The sequence below is a fragment of the Panicum virgatum genome, chromosome 8N (genome assembly GCF_016808335.1).
Source record: "Panicum virgatum strain AP13 chromosome 8N, P.virgatum_v5, whole genome shotgun sequence".
Taxonomy (NCBI): Eukaryota; Viridiplantae; Streptophyta; class Magnoliopsida; order Poales; family Poaceae; genus Panicum; species Panicum virgatum.
Window position 1 is genome coordinate 11,954,063 of NC_053152.1, and position 21,039 is coordinate 11,975,101.

Sequence of the window (21,039 nt, forward strand, 5' to 3'; positions counted from 1 at the left end):
CCCCTCGACACACTCCCTGTTGCCACAGCCCAGGTTGCCCAGAAGAAGAGGGCTGCTCCTCCCCGTCCGCAGGCTAGTCCTCCACCTCCCAAGCGTGAGGTGAGGTACCACTGCGAGTTCTGTGACAGGGAAGGTCACCTGGAGGAGTTTTGCTTCAGGAGGAAGCGGGCTGTGAGGAGAGAGCAGGAGAGATGGAACGCGGACATGTACTCTGCTCGGGTGCATGGTCCTTCTCGGCGTGGTGATAGGCGAGATGCTAGGGCGCGCCGTGTAGGTGGAGGTCAGGGAGACGGTGGTGGTTACTGTGCTCCAGTGGGTGATCGCTTTGCCGGCCGTGCTCCTGGTAGTTTTCAGTACGGCTATGGACCATGGCATCGAGGCTTTGGAGGAGGTTTTGAGGCTCCACGCTTTCCTCGCGGTGGTGTTCGTCAGCCTCGCGGTAGACGGGACAAGGGATACGCTTTGCCTGACTTTGCTTACCCTTCTGTAGAGCAAATGGCTCATCACTGGTTTGCTTCTCACTTTGCTAACCCCAGTGTCGAGACGTTTGCTCCTCCTTTGTCTCGATGGTGATGCAGGTTGGAGGCCTGGAGAACAAGTGCTCCATGGATCTTGGTCTTATGCAGGTTTGATCAAGACTTGATGGTTCTCCAAGGCTGATGGATAGCTCATGGTGGCTGTTGTATCCTATGTACATTTGAGTTTGTCTTTTGAGTTCTTTGTACATTTTCTGCGTGTGCCATGTTGTAGATTCTACATCTCTACTTGTTTTGCTTGCTAGGTCTGTGCTTGTGCTTTGGTGGACTAGCCACTCTGTATGCTAGTTTTTGTGATTTTCATTTTGTCATGACTCTTGCTAGCTCAGGGTGTGTGCTTTGTCCAGTCCTCTCATGCTTGTGTAGCTTTTGCTCCTTAGTTCTGGTTGCTAGCTCAAGTATCTTCTTCATATAGTCTTGCTGCCTTGGTTCATGTTGTTGAGTGCCTTTAGATTATTCTAGGGATATCTTTTGTCTTGATATGTTCTAGAGTGTCTTTTGGTATACCCTTGCATGTGGCTTGACTAACACCTAACCATTTGCTTGAGTTTTGCTCTGGATCTTTGGTGGTTGCTATCTTCTTGTGTCCTAGCTTCTCTTGTGCTAGGTATCACTTGTTGAGGGGGAGCTCTACCACAAGTTGATGATCCGGAGTTACTGCGCCGGCTGCAGGCTCCGGCCCCTTCTGCTTCGACTACCTCAGCTCAGGAGGACGATCCAGTACCACTACTTCCACATCGATCGTTCACCTATACAAGAACCTGTTCGAGCAGAAGGTGGACCCGCTGAGGACGCAGGGGGGTGACCTCGAGCTTGCTATGCTCTAGGTCCAGCGGGATCATCATCGAGGTATGTAGGTGTTTGACTTGTACGATTTCTTCCCAGGATAGACTTGTGGTTTTCTGATTGTTACCTTTTTATGGTACTCAGTTGGATCCATTTTGGTCAAGTCCTGTGTGTTTTTGAGCCTATGTATTTGTTGAGTGCTTCATTTGCCTAGCTTTTGGCTTGTCTTTGTCTTTCTCTTACTTCTAGGTTTGATAGTTGCATTGTGCATATGCATTGTACATGTTTGCATTTTGCATTGTCTCACTTGCACTAGCATTCTTGTATACACTGCTATGATCTTCTAGTACCTGCTAGTGTGAGTTGATAAATTTGATCATGTATAGCTTGCTCCACTGTGTATATGGCATCATCTGAGTTAAGCTATTTTGATTTGAAAAACTGAAAACATGATCACCCTATTTTGGCTACTAGCATGTTAGGGCGTGTTGATATGCTTTGCTATCTTATTCATGCTAGTGTGGCTTTTCGTTCAGCAATTCATACTTGAAATGATTTAAATCTGATAAAATTGATTGAACTGTTCTTGAAATGGATTGAAAAGATCCAGGTGGGATTGCTTGTCACACTGATCGAGCTTTCGGGACGGCTCACTTTGCACTTGTGAGAACCCGGGCAAGGTTGTGCATGACTGAAATGAGTGCTTTAAGCTTCTGATTGTCTTTTGGCATAGGCTTGGTCTTGTTGCTAAGTAAAGCATGACAAGCCTTCAACCCCTGGCATTAAGAATTGCTTGATATAAATTTGATTGAAAAATGAATGTTGGCAACTTGTCTTGGCTGGTTTGGCTCACTTGTATGAGTTTGATTAGCACTGCTTTCCATTCCCTACTTGTTAGTGCTAGATCATGGGTGATGCTTTTATTTCTCCTAAACCTGAACTTGCCTAGCTCTAGATTGATTTGATATACTCTGTTGAGCTAGATGCATGTCTTGTTTATGGATGCACACGTGCTTGTGACTAGATGTTGTTCATATCCTTGTATCCCTGAATGCTTTCACTTACACCTCCTGCATTGCATTCATTGCATAGCATCTGTTCAGGGGGAGATTCAGCTTCAGAGGGAGCTTTAGGTTTTTTAGGCTTGATGTGTGCATGTGCCAACAAGGGGGGGAATTTTGAGAGAAGTGATCGAACAAGGGGAGACTTGTTTGATTTTTGAAAAACTTGTTGTGCACAGGGCTTCGAGAGTGCATCATTTTGGGAGAGTTGCACTTGTGAGAGGGAAAAGCTTTGCTTGGAGAGTTTCTGCTTTGTTCTTGGCTCCTGGTTTTCCTCGTTTTCCCTCTGCTTCTTGCATGACTGCGTCGAGCATTACCTCTGTCTTTGAGGAGTCATGTTTTGGCTTTTGATCGATTGCGTCGAGCCTTTTCCCTTGTCTTAGGGGATCGATTTTGCTTGAGTGAGGGACTGTTCCTACCTTTCTGAGCCTTTTGTCACTTGCTTGTGCTTCTTTGTTCTTTTCTGGTTTCACTTCTCTTGGTTCGTTTGTGGTGTGTTGACAATGCACTCATCAAGGGGGAGATTGAGGAATGTTGAGTACTCTATCCTACTTGTGATGAGTGAATTGTCAACCATGCGGTGTGATCGTGTGCTTGGTCTTTGGATTGCAGGTACACGGGCGTCGAGTGTCGACGGGGAGCTGCCGTGGAGGTGCTGTGGCCGATGGACCGTGCGGTGGACGGCGGTGAAGGGCAGCCGGGACCGGAGCCGTCTAGGGCCTCGCCGCGGGCGAGGAGGTGACGAGCGTCGGGCGGCGTCTAGGGCCGTCAGAAGACCGAGGCGGGAACGGCGTCTAGGGTCACGGCGTGGAGGCGGGAATCTTCCCGCGCGTGAGGTTTTGGCGGTTTTCTCAAAACCGGTCACCTACCCGGGTTTCGCGGACCCTCCAAAACCGCTGACTAGATCTTCATCAACACGACGGCATCGTGGAGAAGACTTCGTTCCGAAGAAAGAACCTCGGCCGTCGTATGAGATCGTGTACAGGGGGTGCTGCAGGCCAACCGGTCTGACCGGTCCCTGGCACCGGTCTAACCAACCGGTCTGACCGGTCCAGCGTACCGGTCTGACCAGTCCCGCTGGTATAAATACCCCTTCACTTGTGTTAGGTTAAGTGCGGCTTTTAGAACTTGTCCGTGAATTGTCTATTCCTCCAGGCCGCCACCCCTGTGTCTCCCTCCCTCTGTTCCTCTCTTTAGAGTAGGTTTTGATTATGGATTTGTGAGACTTTGTATTGGAGTTGATTGGGAAAGGAGGCCCCATCCTCCTTGTGCCCTCTGGGCTTTTGAATCAATCCAATCCCCTAGTTTTTGTGCCCTTGTGTGATGGATTTCGATTTCGTTTTTGGTACACATGATTGCTAGGATTCTACGAGCTCTTTGTTGTGATTCTCGTGCTTCTGATCCTGTCCCAAACCCTCTGGAATCACGAGCTCTTTTGAATTGGATTTCTTGAGTTTTTGAGAAAACCCCAATCCTTCTTGATCTCCCCTCGAATTCTCGGGATTCTTTAATCTTTAGGACGAGATCTCTGGGGTTATGTTCACGGGGTAAGGGTGAAGCAATCCCCCAAGTTTCATCGATTTTCGTGGTCGTTTGGTTGAGATTCATCGTTTGAATCCAAGTTTTCGGGGGTTTCTGGGTGCCACGGGTCAGACCGGTCTGCTAGTTTTTGAACAGACTCGACCGGTCAGACCGGTCCAGGCAGATCAGTTTTGCAGTTTTTCCGATTCGCTTCCGATTTGCTCCGTGGTTTCGCTCGCTCGTTCGAGACCCTTTGTGTTGGTTTAGCTTTTCAATAGCTACTCCAAACTTTGGTCAGAACGCTTGAGGGTTTGGGTGATTTTGGGACATAGGCCGACGATTCGAATTTCGAAGAAATTTTGATCGGCTCCCATTCACCCCCCCTGGTCGCCGGCTTCGGTCCCTCACTATAGCCTCTTCAACTTCTGGAATTTTTCATATCAAGGCTACAAGTCTCTTTCTTCATGGAGATTATCATCTTATTGTGCTGGAGCATTTGGGGATGACGCAATGCTCTTATCTTTGAGTCTCAGGCAGAAACAGTTCATGATGTAAAAGAGAGTTTCAAGTCTCATTTATCTTTGGTTATTTATAGGGAAAAATCAAAGCATGTAAACATCATGAAAGCTTGGCTAGATTCTCTTGTATAAGTACCTTTTATTTCTTCTAATATATAACCAGTAGGGGACCTTCCCCTTCTGTTTCATCAAAAAATAAGAAGATAAAAAGTAGATTTTCGGCGACGAACGCCGCGGAGCCAATCGCTCCTGTATCTTGGCTTGATTGAATTAAAATTTACCCGGCAGAGTACAATTGAGGAGGACAGGGTCTTCTTGTAGGCCAGGGAGCTCACCTCCACGACGGCCGTTGCGCCCAATCCGCGCGGAACGCGTCGTCCATGACCCAAAGCCATGCGCTCGACCCAGTCATGGCAGCCTCCACCGCAGGACCCGCGCCACGCACACCACTCACCCAATTCCTCCACGGCACAATATAAACAGCACAGCCACGACGGAGCTAGCCTCCGCACACGCCGGCCCTAACCCAGACTCGCTGCAGCCATCCTGCAGGCGCACACCACGCACGACACCAGCGTGCTGTGCACGCACGGGCGCGCCCGCGGCGCGACACACATGACACATGCACACACGCCAGGAACACACACATGGCGTGTTTATTCTAACAGGACAATCACCGTTCCCATTGATGCTCGGCTTGTCTTTTCCTCCTGGAAGACAGTCATCCCTTGGACTTTGACTCCCTCTAGCCACTGACGCCGCCACAGTGGTACATCCAACTATACCAACATCAGCTCCTAGGTCTTCTCCTCGCACCTCAAGTGATGTGCGAGCGGCACTATCGCTCGATGCACCCTCTCCGTCGCCAGAACTAACTCCTTTGGGCGGCATGGACACAGGAAGGAGGTCCCGTGTTCTTCGGATCTAGCTAGGAAGAACTCATAGCCGCCATGGAGGTGCTGTGATGAGGATGGGATTTGGCTGAACCTAGGATTGCAGGGGTACCGGTGTGGAGAGAATCCAATGGGCATGTGCGTCCACCAAGTTGCCTGAGAGGCTGCAATTTTTGGCACGGGCAGGGGTGGGTCGCACGGAGGAAGTGGTGGGACCAACTTCAGCTCCTCCCAATCCCGCAGCATGACCTTCAGAGCAGATCAACGGTGGGAAAGTTCCCTGCCCGGGCTAACACCCTTGTGAAATCCACATTCCTCTCCTTGCCACAACCTGAGCAGGCCGGCGGAAGCCTGCCCGGCTGCAATGAAGGCAGCGGCGAGGTTCTATTCCCCCTGCGGTGGCGAGGTCTTCATCCTTTGTCTCAGCGCGTCCACGAGCTCGGCGGCCAGCCAGCCAGATCCGGCTCGCCAGCAACGGAACCTCCATCTCCCCAACCTAATCTTGACCCTCTGTGGTCAGATCTGGGCATTGCGATGTATAGATGGCCAAACGTGCAGCCCGGCCCAACATGGCACTGACACTATTCAACACTGACACTATTCAACACTGACACTACTCGGAACTAAGTGATCTGGGCATTGCAAATGCGATGTGGGGGGCAGCACCTGCATGGAGGCATGTGGGTGATGACCGGTCGCGGCACCTGCATGGGAGTGCGTTTGAGTAAGGGCCGGGCGCGGCGGCGTAACGCGTGGAGGCAAGTGCGAGGGGCCGCACGGCAGCTGCGGCCGGTCTGGGTGCGAGTTGGTGTGGCAGCCGGGTGAGGAGACGGCGTGGCCTAGTGGCCCTCCGGCGACTGGATCCGCCATCCCTTGCCCGTCCTTGCTGGACCTGCTGGTGCTGTGGTGGGTCTGGTGGGATACGGCCGCGTGTTGACAGTGATAGTGGCAGGTGTCAGAGACGATGTTGATGGTCAATGGCGGCCTCGACATACGGCACTGTGACATGTGCGGCGGAGTCAAGTCCAGCTCTATGTGGCCCCGTCGGAGGAGGTGGTGGCCGACACACCTGTGCGGCTGCTGCAGGCAGCCGACGCATCGACGCCCCTCTTAATGGGCTTCCATGGGGTGGGGGATAGCGGCGATGGCTGTGAAGACCGGTAGGGAGTCTGGCTTCGTGATCTGGTGTCCATGCTAGAGGGTTCTTGGGAGAAATCCTTGGTGATGGCGACGCCGTTGGGCGCCATTTTCCCTGTTGGGGGAGTCGTGTTTCTCTCTAGCTTGTCTTACATGGGTAAAAACCTAGTCCATTTTGGACGTGCAACGGCGGCGGCATAGGTGTAGCTCCCTTCCTGAAGGCGTCACATTCAGATTATCGTCGTGGCTACGATGCGGGGCGAGGGTTCGCAATTGGAAGTCGGAGCTACTGGCTGCTTGATGGCCATGCTCAGCAACGATGACCCATGGCGGTATGTTGTGTTGTACTCAGCCGTGTCGCGTGGCCGTGGGGTGGTTAGCCCATCGGGTGTGTTTTGGCATCCCGGCTGGCTAGCCTTCTTGTGCATTATACTCTTTCGTCTTAATTGAGCGGCAGAGCTCCTGCCTTTGTTTCAAAAAAAAAAACTGTGGTGCTGCTAGAGAGAAGAGAGGCCGCTGGACAATTAAAGTAAGTGACCTGAAAAAAGCTCATATAGATGACTCCATCCTGATCAGGCCAATCAAGTTTAATCTTACACTCCTCGGTTATCTTAGTGTTTGTAGAACTTGTAATGTTTTTTTATCTTTATGCCCTTTTGTACGGGTAGAACTTGAGACTTTGTGAACCTGACCAGGCTGTGCCCTTTTGTTAAGTCTGAACATGTAGACATGGAATTTATTTTGTGACATTTGAATGGAATGCTGCCTGTTGCAAGTGGACTGCAAATATGTGCGCTGATATGTTTCTTGATTGTCATTTGCCTTTTCAAAATGACTGTTATACAATTATTTAATGTGTCTACTCTGCTAAACATTTGGAGTTTAGTTGCTCCCGAGTGTCCAAGTCCAACACACGGGGACAGCTTCGTTAGTGTAGCACGAAACTGTTACTACAATATTTATTTCCCGTGGGCTCCTTGTTTCCTGAGTGTTTGCTTGTACTCTTGGGAAACGTTTGTGTTACCGAGTGTTTTCTTGCTGCCACTTGGGGAAGGCAAACTTTCCGGACCTGATGTGTATTTTACTGATAACACAGTAACAGTGTTTTATTGATCAAACCAGTCACTCAGACAGTCAGACTTGCTCAACCATGAATGCTGATGTTGCTTCCTTCTGCTCTTCCCTGCCCTTCTTATCCTCTTCCCTTTGTTCGTGCTCCTGCTCATCTGGCATACCAATGTCCATTGTATTCACCTTGTTGCACTGCAAAGTCTTATTTTCCTTGTTTTTACCCCATAGCACACTGTAAAGGCCTGCAACTAGTAGGATACCACCAACAATACTGCCATTGCAAATACACAAAAGATAGATCATTCCATTAATTCATTTCATAAGATTGACATGAACTCCTTTGATCTATTCTAAACTAATTAAATTTATTACCTGCCGAGGTGAACAATTTCTCCTAGGATGGAGGAGCAGAATATCGTGAATATAAGGCAAAGTGGAGTCCATACGGTGAGGAAGACAGGACCTTTCAACTCCACACACCATGCTTGTAAGTAAAAGGACACCCCATTCACTATAAATCCCTGGTTCATGATTAATTCATGCAAAAAGCACTTCATAAGCCCTATTAACCAATGGAGATGTGGCTAGTTGCACATACTAAATTACGTAATAGTAAGTCAATTGTTATTACGGTGTAATTTGTAAATGATTGCTAGTAAGCTGATGTCGAGACGTAGCTTCCACTTGGAGAAGTCCCTCTCGGCCACCACAGCGACAATGAATGACTGCACCGTGCTGAAAATGCATTGCGATAATGTCATAAGTATCTTGTTTGGGAACTCCTGGAGCACCGCAGCCTGCATATGATGGAGAACATGATTGCAGTTAGAATTATTATATATCATATAACATCTCAGGCTAGTATTCATAATTCATGCTATAGATTCTGATTCATATATATACAACAATGACTGCAACTATACCTGTTTAACGATCCACAGGGACCATGACATGTTCGCAAGGACCATGAGGAACGTCCCTTTGATCCATGTGACCCTGCCTGGAGCTCTCAAAACATGAGCAGCAATGACGCGGTGATGGTTAATAGGGCTTATCCCAGGCCCGATGTATAAGGCGATGACCAAAACTCCAGCAAGGCAGAGCGCTACTCCGGTAACCTTGGCTATTCCTGACGAGCTCCTCAGGTTAACCACCTCCATCCTACACACCATGCATACAGTTAAAACCCAAGCATGATCAAGTAGCATAATCCATCATACATTAAAATAGTATAGAAAAACTTGTAATATAATACTTCACATATACTACACGTCTACACTCATATCTTTCCTCAATAATAGATAATTATTATTGTGGCCGACTCACGCGTGGTTGAGATTTGAGACAGAAGGATGTCAGACCAACTTTTATTAGTTCACTAGTGCTCTTGTTGAACTATACATTGATGAATGGATAGTAACGAACGTACCTTAAAAGCAGGGCCAAGCAGAAGGTGATCACAGTGAGGAATGTTGAGTACTCAATCATGCTTGTGATGAGTGAATTGTCAACCGTGCGGTGTGATCGTGCGCTTGGTCTTTGGATTGCAGGTACACGGGCGTCGAGTGTCGACGGGGAGCTGCCGTGGAGGTGCTGTGGCCGATGGACCGTGCGGTGGACGGCGGTGAAGGGCAGCCGGGACCGGAGCTCGGACCGGCGGCAGCTGTGGCGTCCACTCCTGGATCGAGGGCGCAAGCGGCGACGGAAGGCGGGTTTCTTGGTTTGCACCACAAAACCAAGGAGGCGGACGGCGGCTGAAGACGCCGAGTCGTGGAGGCACGGGCGTCGGTCTCGGGACTGACGGAGGCGACAGGCGTCGACGGCATCTAGGGCCTCGCTGCGGGCGAGCAGGTGACGGGAGTCGGGCGGCGTCTAGGGCCGTCAGAAGGCCGAGGCGGGAACGGCGTCTAGGGCCACGGCGTGGAGGCGGGAACCTTCCCGCGCGTGAGGTTTTGGCGGTTTTCTCAAAACCGGCCACCTACTCGGGTTTCGCGGACCCTCCAAAACCGCGGACTGGATCTCCATCAAGACGGCGGCATCGCAGAGAAGACTTCGTTTCGAAGAAAGAACCACGGCCGTCGGATGAAATCGTGTACAGGGGGGTGCTGCAGGCCAACCGGTCTGACCGGTCCCTGGCACCGGTCTAACCGGTCTAACCAACCGGTCTGACCGGTCCAGCGTACCGGTCTGACCGGTCCCGCGGGTATAAATACTCCTTCACTTGTGTTAGGTTAATTGCGACTTTTGTAATCTGTTCGTCGACTCTCTGTTTCTCCAGGCCGCCGCCCCTGCGTCTCCCTCCCTCTGTTCCTCTAGTTTGAGTTGATTTTGTCCATGGATTGTGGAAACCTTGTAAGGGATTTGATTGGGAAAGGAGGCCCTATCCTCCTCGTGCCCTCTGGTCTTTTGATTCGATTCAATCCCCTGGTTTTGTGCCTTGTGCAATGGATTTTCGATTTCGTTTTTGGCACACTTGATTGAGAGGAGGATACGAGTTCTTTGCTGTGATTCATGTGCTCCCAACTCTGACCTAAACCCTCTAGAATCACTGGCGTGTTCGAATTCGAGTTCTTGAGTGTTTGAGAAAACCCCAATCCCTTTTGATCTCCCCTATAATTCTCACGATTCGTTGATCTTTGGGACGAGATATTCTGGGGATATGTTCACGGGGTAGGGGCGAAGCAATCCCCCAAGTTTCATCGGTTTTCGTGGTCATTTGCTCGGGATTCACCGTTTGAATCCAATTTCTCGGGGGTTTTCTGGGTGCCACCGGTCAGACCGGTCTGCTCTCTTTTGCACAGCCCCGGCCGGTCACACCGGTCCAGTGCACCGGTCAGACCGGTCCAGGCTGTTCAGATTGGCTGATTTTCCCGAATCGCTTCCTAATTGCTTTGGGTTTTCACTCGCTCGTTCGTGGCCTTCTGTGTTGGTTTAGCTATTCAATAGCTACTCCAAACTTCGGTCAGAACGCTTGAGGGCTTGGGTGATTTTGGGACATAGGCCGACGATTTGAATTTCGAAGAAATTTTGATCGGCTCCCATTCACCCCCCCCCCTCTGGTCGCCGGCTTCGGTCCCACAATTGGTATCAAAGCTTGGTTGAGGTTTTCAGTACCTTAACCGGTTCGAAAACCACTCGGCGACCATGGCGAGTCTTGGTAAGATCCTGGTGTTTTCCGGCGAGGACTATGCCTACTAGAAGGTTCGCATGAGAGCCTTCCTGCAGAGCATGGGAGCCGAGGTCTAGGAGATTACCACGAACCACCTTTACGAGGTGCTTGCTGTTCGGACCACACCGCTTCAGGTGACCCAGCACGAGGCTAACGCCAAGGCCGTCAATGCCTTGTTCGCTGGCGTTTCTCGTGCGGAGTTCTCACGCGTCCAGGGTTTTCAGGAAGCCCACAAGATTTGGACGTGTCTTGAGAACTACCACAAGGGTACACCTCAGGTGAAGGCCAGACTGTTCGAGACTCACCGGCGTGAGTACGAGAACTTCACATAGGAGCCGGGTGAGAGCATTGACCTGATGTTCAGTCATTTTCAGTCGATTGTGAACAAGGTCAATGCGAACAGATCTGCTGGTGCCCTTGAGTACACAGAGCATGAGAAGGCCCTTAAGTTGCTTTACGCACTTGATCGCTCTGTGTGGGATCTCAAGGTGAACACGATCATTGAGTCTGCAGGCTATGAGACTATGACCGTGAACGAGCTTTTCAGCAAGCTCAAGGCCACGGAGGTGGATAACCAGACACGAGCCAAGCTCAATGGTGCCCCTCCTTCCAAGAGCGTCGCTCTTGTGACTGGCCCAGGTGGATCGAGCTTTAACGCTAACTCTGCTCTTGGATTTTCTCTTGCCTCTTTGCCTTCTGTTTCAGATAAGCAGCTAGAGACGCTGGGTGACGACGACTTGTGGCTCCTCATCAGCAAGTTCCAGCGTGTCTACCACAACAAGCAGAGGAAGAAGAACCCTGGGTGTTACAACTGCGGAGATCTGAACCACTTCGTCGCCGATTGCCCCAAGAAGTCCGGCGGTGGCCCGAACAACTCCTTCAACTACTACCGCCACCGTGACCGTGACAAGAGAGGCTCCAATAAGGAGCGTCGGCGCCACAAGCACCGCAGTCATGACCGGGGAGGATGCTTCGACAAGGAGTCGCTCAAGAAGCGCTTCCAGTACAATGCCAAGAAGCGGGAGAAGGCCTTCCTGGCGCAGCTCAGCGACCTTGACAAGAGCTCCGACACCGACCGCTCTTCTTCACCGACCTCCGACGACAACGACAAGAAGAAGAAGAAGCGGGACAAGGAAGCCACCGGCTTCATCGGCCTTTGTTTGGCGGCCGGTCGGCGCAAGAGCTTCTGCACCATGGCGGGCGAAGCCAATGGTGCTCGTGCGTCTTTGGGTGGACACGCTACACCGACGAACTCCGGCTCTTCTCCTGGATCCGAGAGCGATTCAGAGGTAAACTCCACGATCGACCTGCTTGATACAGAGGTTAGGGAGTTGTACGCCGCTCTCGACAACTAGAAGAGGCTGCTTAAGGAAGTAGCTAGAGAGCGTAGAAAGCTTAGGGCTGAGCTGGCTTGTGCTAGGGAGAAGTCTAGTGAGGATGAGTGCGCTGGCTGCATATCTCACATGAACGATCTTGTTGCTCTCCGTGCCAAGCATGATGAGAACGTCGCGAACTTAGATGCTGCTAATATTTCGCTTGCTGACGTCTCATGAGCTCGCTAAGGCCAAGCATGAACTAGAACTGGTTAAGGATGCTCCTATTGTTAGTGATGTGCTTGAATGAGAGGAGTGTCCTATCTTTAAGTCTGATCTAGCTTCGTTGCAGTCTAAGTTTGCTACTGTTGTGTGCGAGCTATAGGAGATGAAGTCTAGGCCAGTTTTGCTTGGCGCTTGTAAGCTTTGTCCCCCGCTTAGGTTGGATCTAGAGGAGAAGAACGCTTTGATCAAGTCTTTTGGAAAGACTAAGGTCATAGAGTCTAGCCCACCTATTGACTGCTCTATTTGCCCTGGTTTGATTTCTGATTTGGATAATCTTGCGGTAGAGAAAGCCAACCTGGAGAATGAAAATACCTATCTTAGGGCGATTCTTAGTTGGGTTTCTGCTAGTGAGCCGCTGTTGGGCATGATGATCAAGCAGTTCAAGTGTGGTGATGGGTTTGGGGTCGGTTACACATACACAAAGTCAGACTTTGACAGGTTGTATGGTAAGATCAGCAAGGCTGCTAGAAACACTGCTAGCACGAGCACGCAGCCTTCGATTGTTAACCCCGCGGATGGTGTGCTTAAAGAACCACCTAAAGCACCTCCACAGAAGCAGGTTTGGGTTCCAAAGCCCAATGTGTTGAGGAACCACCTCAACACGCTCCCTACTGCCACAGCCCAGGTTGCCCAGAAGAATAGGGCTGCTCCCCCCGTCCGCAGGCTAGGCCTCCACCTCCCAAGCGTGAGGTGAGGTACCACTGCGAGTTCTATGACAGGGAAGGTCACCTGGAGGAGTTTTGCTTCAGGAGGAAGCGGGCTGTGAGGAGAGAGCAGGAGAGACGGAACACGGACATGTACTCTGCTCGGGTGCATGGTCCTTCTCGGCGTGGTGATAGGCGAGATGCTAAGGCGCGCCGTGTAGGTGGAGGTCAGGGAGACGGTGGTGGTTACCGTGCTCCAGCAGGTGGTCGCTTTGCCGGCCGTGCTCCTGGTCGTTTTCAGTACGGCTATGGACCACGAGACCGAGGCTTTGGAGGAGGTTTTGAGGCTCCACGCTTTCCTCGCGGTAGTGTTCGTCAGTCACGCGGTAGACAGGATGGGGGATACGTTTTGTCTGGTTTTGCTAACCCTTCTGTTGAGCAAATGGCTCGACACTGGTTTGCTTCTCACTTTGCTAACCCCAGTGTTGAGACATTTGCTCACCCTTTGTCTCACTACTGATGTGCAGGTCGGAGGCTTGGAGAATAGGTGGATCATGGACTCCGGTTGTTCTCGCCACATGACCGGAAATGACAAATGGTTCTCCAGCCTCACCCCGATGCGCTCAAAGGAGTACATTGTATTCGGGGATAATGGAAGAGGAAAGGTACGTGGACTTGGTGCTGTTCGAGTTTCTGATCGCTTTACCCTGAGAGAAGTTGCTTTGGTTTCGAATCTTGGATTTAATTTTCTCTCTGTGTCGCAACTTCTTGATGAGGGGTTTGAGGTTCGCTTCAAGGAGGGCTGTTCGCGTGTTTTGGATTCCAGGGGAGATTTGGTTTGCCGGATTACACCTCGCGATCGAGTTTTCTTGGTTGACTTCTCTGGAACTCCTTTTGGCCCTTCTCATTGCTTGATGGCTGGTCCTTCTTCTGATTTGTGGAAGTGGCATAGGAGACTTGGACATTTGAGCTTCGATTTGTTGTCGTGACTGAGCTCACTTGGCCTGATCTGAGGATTGCCCAAGTTGAAGTATGAAAAGGACCTTGTTTGCCATCCGTGTCGCCACGAGAAGATGATTGCCGCTTCTCATCCGCCTGTTAATCAGGTGATGACCGCTCACCCTGGAGAGTTGCTACACATGGACACAGTTGGTCCTTCTAGGGTGATGTCCGTTGGTGGGAAGTGGTACGTGCTTGTGATTGTGGATGACTTTTCTCGCTATTCTTGGGTCTTTTTCATGAGAACCAAGGATGAGGCTTTCGAGTTTGTTCGAGACTTGATCTTGAGGTTGAAAAACGAGATACCCCAGGCCATGAGAGCGATCCGCAGTGACAATGGCACAGAATTCAAAAACGCTCGTTTTGACGCCTTTTGCAGTGATCAAGGGCTCGAACACCAGTATTCTTCTCCCTACACTCCACAGCAGAATGGAGTTGTAGAGCGGAAGAATCGAACGCTGGTTGAGATGGCGAGGACGATGCTCGATGAGCACAGGACTCCTCGCAAATACTGGGCTGAGGCGGTTAACACCGCTTGTTACGTGTCCAACCGCATTTTCTTGCGTGCTTTTTTGCACAGAACTTCTTATGAGTTGCGGTTTGGACGCCAGCCCCGTGTTGACCATCTCAGAGTTTTCGGTTGCCGGTGCTTTGTGCTGAAAGATGGAAATCTTGATAAGTTTGAGTCTCGCTCGTCTGACGGTATCTTTCTCGGTTATGCTTCTCACTCTAGAGCGTACCGTGTGCTGATTATTGATACTAACATCATCAGAGAGACTTGTGAAGTCACTTTTGACGAGACTGCACCGTGCAATTCTTCTGTCTTTGAAGTTGCAGGAGATGATGAGCTCGGCACCTCCATCTTTGAAGATGAGGAGGAAGAAGCTGCAGATGGCGAGGCTGAGGCTACCACGCGTGCTGTGGACCTAGCTATTTCTGCCACGAGCTCGGACGATGACGACGGCCCCGACCCGACTACGTCTACTTCCCGGGGGCTATTTGAGGAGGTGACTCAGGCTACACCAGCTGCACCTGAGGAGGCACCAGCTTTGGTTGAGGAGGAGGCGACTTCAATAAGGGAAGCACCGCGACACATTCAGCGTCATCATCCACCTCAACAGATGCTAGGAGATCTCAACGAGCGAGTCACCAGGTCCAAGGTAACAAGTATTGCTGGCTTTGCTCATTCAGCATTTGTTGCCTCTTTTGAGCCCAAGGATATTGGACACGCTCTTTCTGATTCTAATTGGGTCAATGCCATGCATGAGGAACTTGAAAATTTTGAAAGAAACCAAGTTTGGGTTTTAGTCGAGCCTCCACCTGCTTGTAATCCCATCGGAACGAAGTGGGTTTTCAAAAACAAGCAGGGTGAGGATGGTTTGGTTGTTCGGAACAAGGCTCGTCTTGTTGCCCAGGGGTTTTGCCAAAAAATGTGTATTGATTTTGAGGAGACTTTTGCCCCTGTTGCTTGTTTGGAAGCTATTCGAATCTTTCTTGCATTTGCTGCTTCCAAGGGTTTTAAAGTTTTCCAAATGGACGTTAAATCTGCCTTCTTGAATGGTTTTATCGAATAAGAGGTTTATGTAAAGCAACCCCCTGGTTTCAAAAATCCCAAGTTTCCAAACCGTGTTTATAAACTTCAGAAAGCTCTTTACGGTTTGAAACAGGCACCTAGAGCTCGGTATGATAGATTGAAAACTTTTTTGCTGGCTCAGGGCTTTAAAATGGGATGTGTTGATAAAACTTTGTTCCTCATGGGATCTGGCACTGATTTTCTTTTAGTTCAGATATACGTGGATGATATTATCTTTGGTGGCTCTTCTCATGCTTTTGTCTCCAAGTTTTCTGAGCAGATGTCCAGGGAGTTCGAGATGAGCATGATGGGTGAGTTGCAGTTCTTCCTCGGGCTGCAGATCAAGCAAACTCCTCAGGGCACTTTTGTCCATCAAGCCAAGTACACTAGAGACTTGCTGCGGAAGTTCGACATGAGTGACTTGTCTCCTCAGCCGACTCCGATCAGCACATCTACGGCGCTTGATGAGGACTTGGATGGCGAGGCGGTGGACCAGAAGGAGTACAGGAGCATGATCGGCTCTCTCCTGTACCTGACGGCGACGCGACCGGACAGCCAGTTCGGCGTCTGCCTCTGCGCGCGGTATCAGGCTTCGCCGCGCACCTCCCACAGGCAGGTGGTGAAACGCATCTTCAGGTATTTGAAATTCACCCCTGAATTTTGTCTTTGGTACTCTGCGGATTCTTCTCTGGTCTTGGTGGGTTTTTCTGATGCCAATTTCGGTGGGTGTCGGTTGGATCGCAAGTCGACATCCGGCACTTGTCAATTTCTCGTTACATCTTTGGTGTCTTGGTCCTCTCGCAAGCAGGCTAGCGTAGCACTTTCTTCCACAGAAGCTGAGTATGTTGCTGCTGCTAGCTGCTGCTCCCAGATACTTTTGATGAAACAAATCTTGCAGGATTATGGATTGAGTTTTGGTAGGGTTCCCATCTTTGTAGATAACATGTCAGCCATTAGCATTGCAAAGAATCCTGTCCTACACTCCAGAACCAAACACATAGATATCTGGTTCCACTTCCTGCGAGATAACCATGAGAGAGGACACATAGACCTGATCCATGTCCCATCTGAGAGGCAAACTGCAGATATCCTCACCAAACCGCTAGAGCAGGACACTTTTGCTCGCTTGCGAGGGGAGCTTGGGGTGTGTTACCCCTTTTGATCGCTGACTTTTGTTTTGGTTAGCTTGGTAGGTCTTTGTTTTGCTTCTCTTTGTTTTCTAGGTTTGGTAGTTGCATTGTGCATTTGCATTGTACATGTTTACATTTTGCATTGTCTCACTTGCACTAGCATTCTTGTATACATTGCTATGATCTTCTAGTGCCTGCTAGTGTGAGTTGATAAACTTGATCATGTATAGCTTGCTCCACTGTGTATATGACATCATCTGAGTTAAGCTATTTTGATTGAAAATCTGAAAATATGATCATCCTGTCTTGGCTACTAGCATGTTAGGGCTTGTTGATATGCTTTACTATCTTATTCATGCTAGTGTGACTTTTTCGTTCAGCAATTCATACTTGAAATGATCTAAATCTGTTAAAATTGCTTGAACTGTTCTTGAAATGGATTGAAAAGATCCAGGTGGGATTGCTTGTCGCACTGATCGAGCTTTCGGGACGGCTCACTTTGCACTTGTAAGAACCCGGGCAAGGCTGTGCATGACTGAAATGAGTGCTTTAAGCTTCTGATTGTCTTTGACATAGGCTTGGTCTCGTTGCTAAGTAAAGCATGACAAGCTTTCAACCCCTGGCATTAAGAATTGCTTGATATAAAATTGATTGAAAAATGAAGGTTGGCAACTTGTTTTGGCTGGTTTGGCTCACCTGTATGAGTATGAGTAGCATTGCTTTTCATTCCCTACTTGTTAGTGCTAAATCATGGGTGATGTTTTTATTTCTCCTAAACTGAACTTGCCTAGCTCTAAAATGATTTGATATACCCTGTTGAGCTAGATGCAGGCCTAGTTTATGGATGCACACATGCTTGAGACTAGATGTTGCTCATACCTTTGTATCCCTGAATGCTTTCACTTACACCTCCTGCATTGCATTCATGGCATAGCATCTGTTCAGGGGGAGTTTTTGCTTCAGGAGGAGCTTTAGGTCTTTTTAGGCTTGAAGTGTGCATGTGCCAACAAGGGGGAGAATTTTGGGAGAAGTGATCGAACAAGGGGGAGACTTGTTTGATTTTTGAAAAACTTGTTGTGCACAGGGCTTTGAGGATGCATCATTTTGGGAGAGTTGCACTTGTGAGAGGGAAAAACTTTGCTTGAGGAGTTTCTGCTTTGTTCTTGGCTCCTAGTTTTCCTTGTTTTCCCTCTGCTTCTTGCATGACTGCGTCGAGCGTTACCTCTGTCTTTGAGGAGTCATGTTTTGGCTTTTGATCGATTGCGTCGAGCCGTTGCCCTTGTCTTAGGGGATCGATCTTTGCTTGAGTAAGTGACTGGTATTGTCTTTCTGAGCTTTTTGTCACTTGCTTGAGTTCTTCTCTTTCGTGCTTCTTTGTTCTTCTTTGGTTTCACTTCTCTTGGTTCGTTTGTGGTGTGTTGACAATGCACTCATTAAGGGGGAGATTGAGGAATGTTGAGTACTCTATCCTACTTGTGATGAGTGAATTGTCAACCGTGTGGTGTGATCGTGCGCTTGGTCTTTGGATTGCAGGTACACGGGCGTCGAGTGTCGACGGGGAGCTGCCGTGGAGGTGCTGTGGCCGATGGACCGTGCGGTGGACGGCGGTGAAGGGCAGCCGGGACCGGAGCTCGGACCGGGCGGCAGCTGTGGCATCCACTCCTAGATTGAGGGTGCAAGCGGCGACGGAAGGCGGGTTTCTTGGTTTGCACCACAAAACCAAGGAGGCGGACGGCGGTTGAAGACGCCGAGTCGTGGAGGCATGGGCGTCGGTCTCGGGACTGACGGAGGCGGTGGGCGTCGACGGCGTCTAGGGCCTCGCTGCGGGCGAGCAGGTGACGGGCGTCGGGCGGCGTCTAGGGCCGTCAGAAGGCCGAGGCGGGAACGGCGTCTAGGGCCACGGCGTGGAGGCGGGAATCTTCCCGCGCGTGAGGTTTTGGCGGTTTTCTCAAAACCGGCCACCTACCCGGGTTTCGCGGACCCTTCAAAACCGCGGACTGGATCTCCATCAAGACGGCGGCATCGCGGAGAAGACTTCGTTTCGAAGAAAGAACCTCGGCCGTCGGATGAGATCGTGTACAGGGGGTGTTGCAGGCCAACCGGTCTGACCGGTCCCTGGCACCGGTCTAACCGGTCTAACCAACCGGTCTGACCGGTCCAGCGTACCGGTCTGACCGGTCCCGCGGGTATAAATACTCCTTCACTTGTGTTAGGTTAATTGCGACTTTTGTAATCTGTTCGTCGACTCTCTGTTTCTCCAGGCCGCCGCCCCTGCGTCTCCCTCCCTCTGTTCCTCTCGTTTGAGTTGATTTTGTCCATGGATTGTGGAAATCTTGTAAGGGATTTGATTGGGAAAGGAGGCCCTATCCTCCTCGTGCCCTCTGGTCTTTTGATTCGATTCAATCCCCTGGTTTTGTGCCTTGTGCAATGGATTTTCGATTTCGTTTTTGGCACACTTGATTGAGAGGAGGCTACGAGTTCTTTGCTGTGATTCCTATGCTCCCAACTCTGACCTAAACCCTCTAGAATCACTGGCGTGTTCGAATTCGAGTTCTTGAGTGTTTGAGAAAACCCCAATCCCTTTTGATCTCCCCTATAATTCTCACGATTCGTTGATCTTTGGGACGAGATATTCTGGGGATATGTTCACGGGGTAGGGGCGAAGCAATCCCCCAAGTTTCATCGATTTTCGTGGTCATTTGCTCGGGATTCACCGTTTGAATCCAATTTCTTGGGGGTTTTCTGGGTGCCACCGGTCAGACCGGTAGGCAAGACCGGTCAGACCGGTCTGCTCTCTTTTGCACAGCCCCGACCGGTCAGACCGGTCCAGTGCACCGGTCAGACCGGTCCAGGCTGTTCAGATTGGCTGATTTTCCCGAATCGCTTCCTAATTGCTTTGGGTTTTCACTCGCTCGTTCGTGGCCTTCTGTGTTGGTTTAGCTATTCAATAGCTACTCCAAACTTCGGTCAGAACGCTTGAGGGCTTGGGTGATTTTGGGACATTTGCCGACGATTTGAATTTTGAAGAAATTTTGATCGGCTCCCATTCACCCCCCTCTGGTCGCCGGCTTCGGTCCCACACACAGTTTGAGAGTTGAAGGTTGCAGATGCGACAGTTGCTGATGTGAGCTTTATACTTACGTTGTACAAGTTTAAGCTAAACGTACTCCTGAAAATGACATTCCACAATGAAGTATATATATTGGTGTGCCAGTTTCTCAGATGTCAACAGGAACTGTTATCATAATTTCTCATTGTTGTGGTATAAATGCACTTTTCATTAAAATTAACAATGTAACACACATACCCGATGAAGGCATAAAAGAAGAGCTTCAAGATCATCTGCGACGAAATGGATGGTGCATTTTTCCTGCGATGACAGATTTCAGAAAACCATCCATCAGCCATCAGTAGCTAGAGCTTGGGAATAGAGAAAAAGATTACGTGATCCAGCGCATCGCTTTACATTCTCATTCTCATTGTTATCTGGGGATTGGTAATGATAGGTATCTAACTTTCAAGAAAAACTGCAACGGGAAGCAGCAGCAGAGACGAAGCTGCCTGGCGGTAGAAAATGAAGACAAAGGTGTTGATCCCCTTGTCAAAGGCTGCCTTGCTGATGATGAACATGCCGGTGTAGATCACTTGTACAATGATAGCAATCACATAAGGCTTCTTGGCCTCCATCTCAATGCACTTATAGCTGTCGCTAGATATGTACGTAAAGAGAATAGCTGCTGAACTGTTAGCTATCCCCAGTTCGCAGGAGATCAATAAGTAAGCTGGTAACCAAGGCGATTAGCCACTCTCGATATATAGTGTGGAGTCTGAGTCGCAAACGATCTTTTTTCTATTATTTAGGAGTATTCTGATTGTAGTCTGAATCGATGGCACCGTGTTTCCACGCATGCCTCCAGCCAAACAGAATCTACACACGGCTAGAAAATTGTGCACTATTACCGGGCGGGAACCCCCACTTAGTACCGGTCCCCCGCCCGGCACTGCCCCATCGGTACTAAATGTGAGCGCTTTTAGTACCGGTCGGAGCGACCGGTACTAAATGGAGTATTTAGTACCGGTCGGTAACACCGACCGGTACTAAACCACTCACCACGTCACGTGCGTAGCTTTTTTCTTTTCCTTTTTTTTTCTCGCTTTCTTTTCCTTTTCTTTTCCTGAGCTTGTTACATAATCACATCGCATTCACAATCACATGAACTTGTTACAGATTTCATATGAAGTAGTTATGAATTTCACTAGAATACATGAATCACAATCACAGATTTCACGAACAAGTCAAGAGTTTCAAAACATTAAAAAAATCACAATCACATAATCAGCCCCTTGCATGCCCCCCTCGCGCCGCCGTCGATCTGCTCCCTCGCGCTGCCTGGAGACCGGGG

General features: G+C 49.8%; 1 protein-coding gene across 1 annotated transcript; it reads right to left on the reverse strand.

The window, feature by feature from the left end:
• Positions 1 to 7,586: 7,586 nt before the first annotated feature.
• Positions 7,587 to 20,323, reverse strand: LOC120684784 (WAT1-related protein At5g64700-like). The gene is made up of 8 exons (XM_039966661.1): positions 20,153 to 20,323; positions 19,944 to 20,008; positions 19,721 to 19,805; positions 8,953 to 9,002; positions 8,447 to 8,684; positions 8,155 to 8,320; positions 7,896 to 8,034; positions 7,587 to 7,794 (listed from the first exon to the last, which is right to left on the reverse strand). The coding sequence occupies exons 1-8, from the start codon at positions 20,321 to 20,323 to the stop codon at positions 7,587 to 7,589; spliced, it is 1,122 nt and encodes a 373-aa protein (XP_039822595.1).
• Between the last annotated feature and the right edge of the window lie 716 nt (positions 20,324 to 21,039).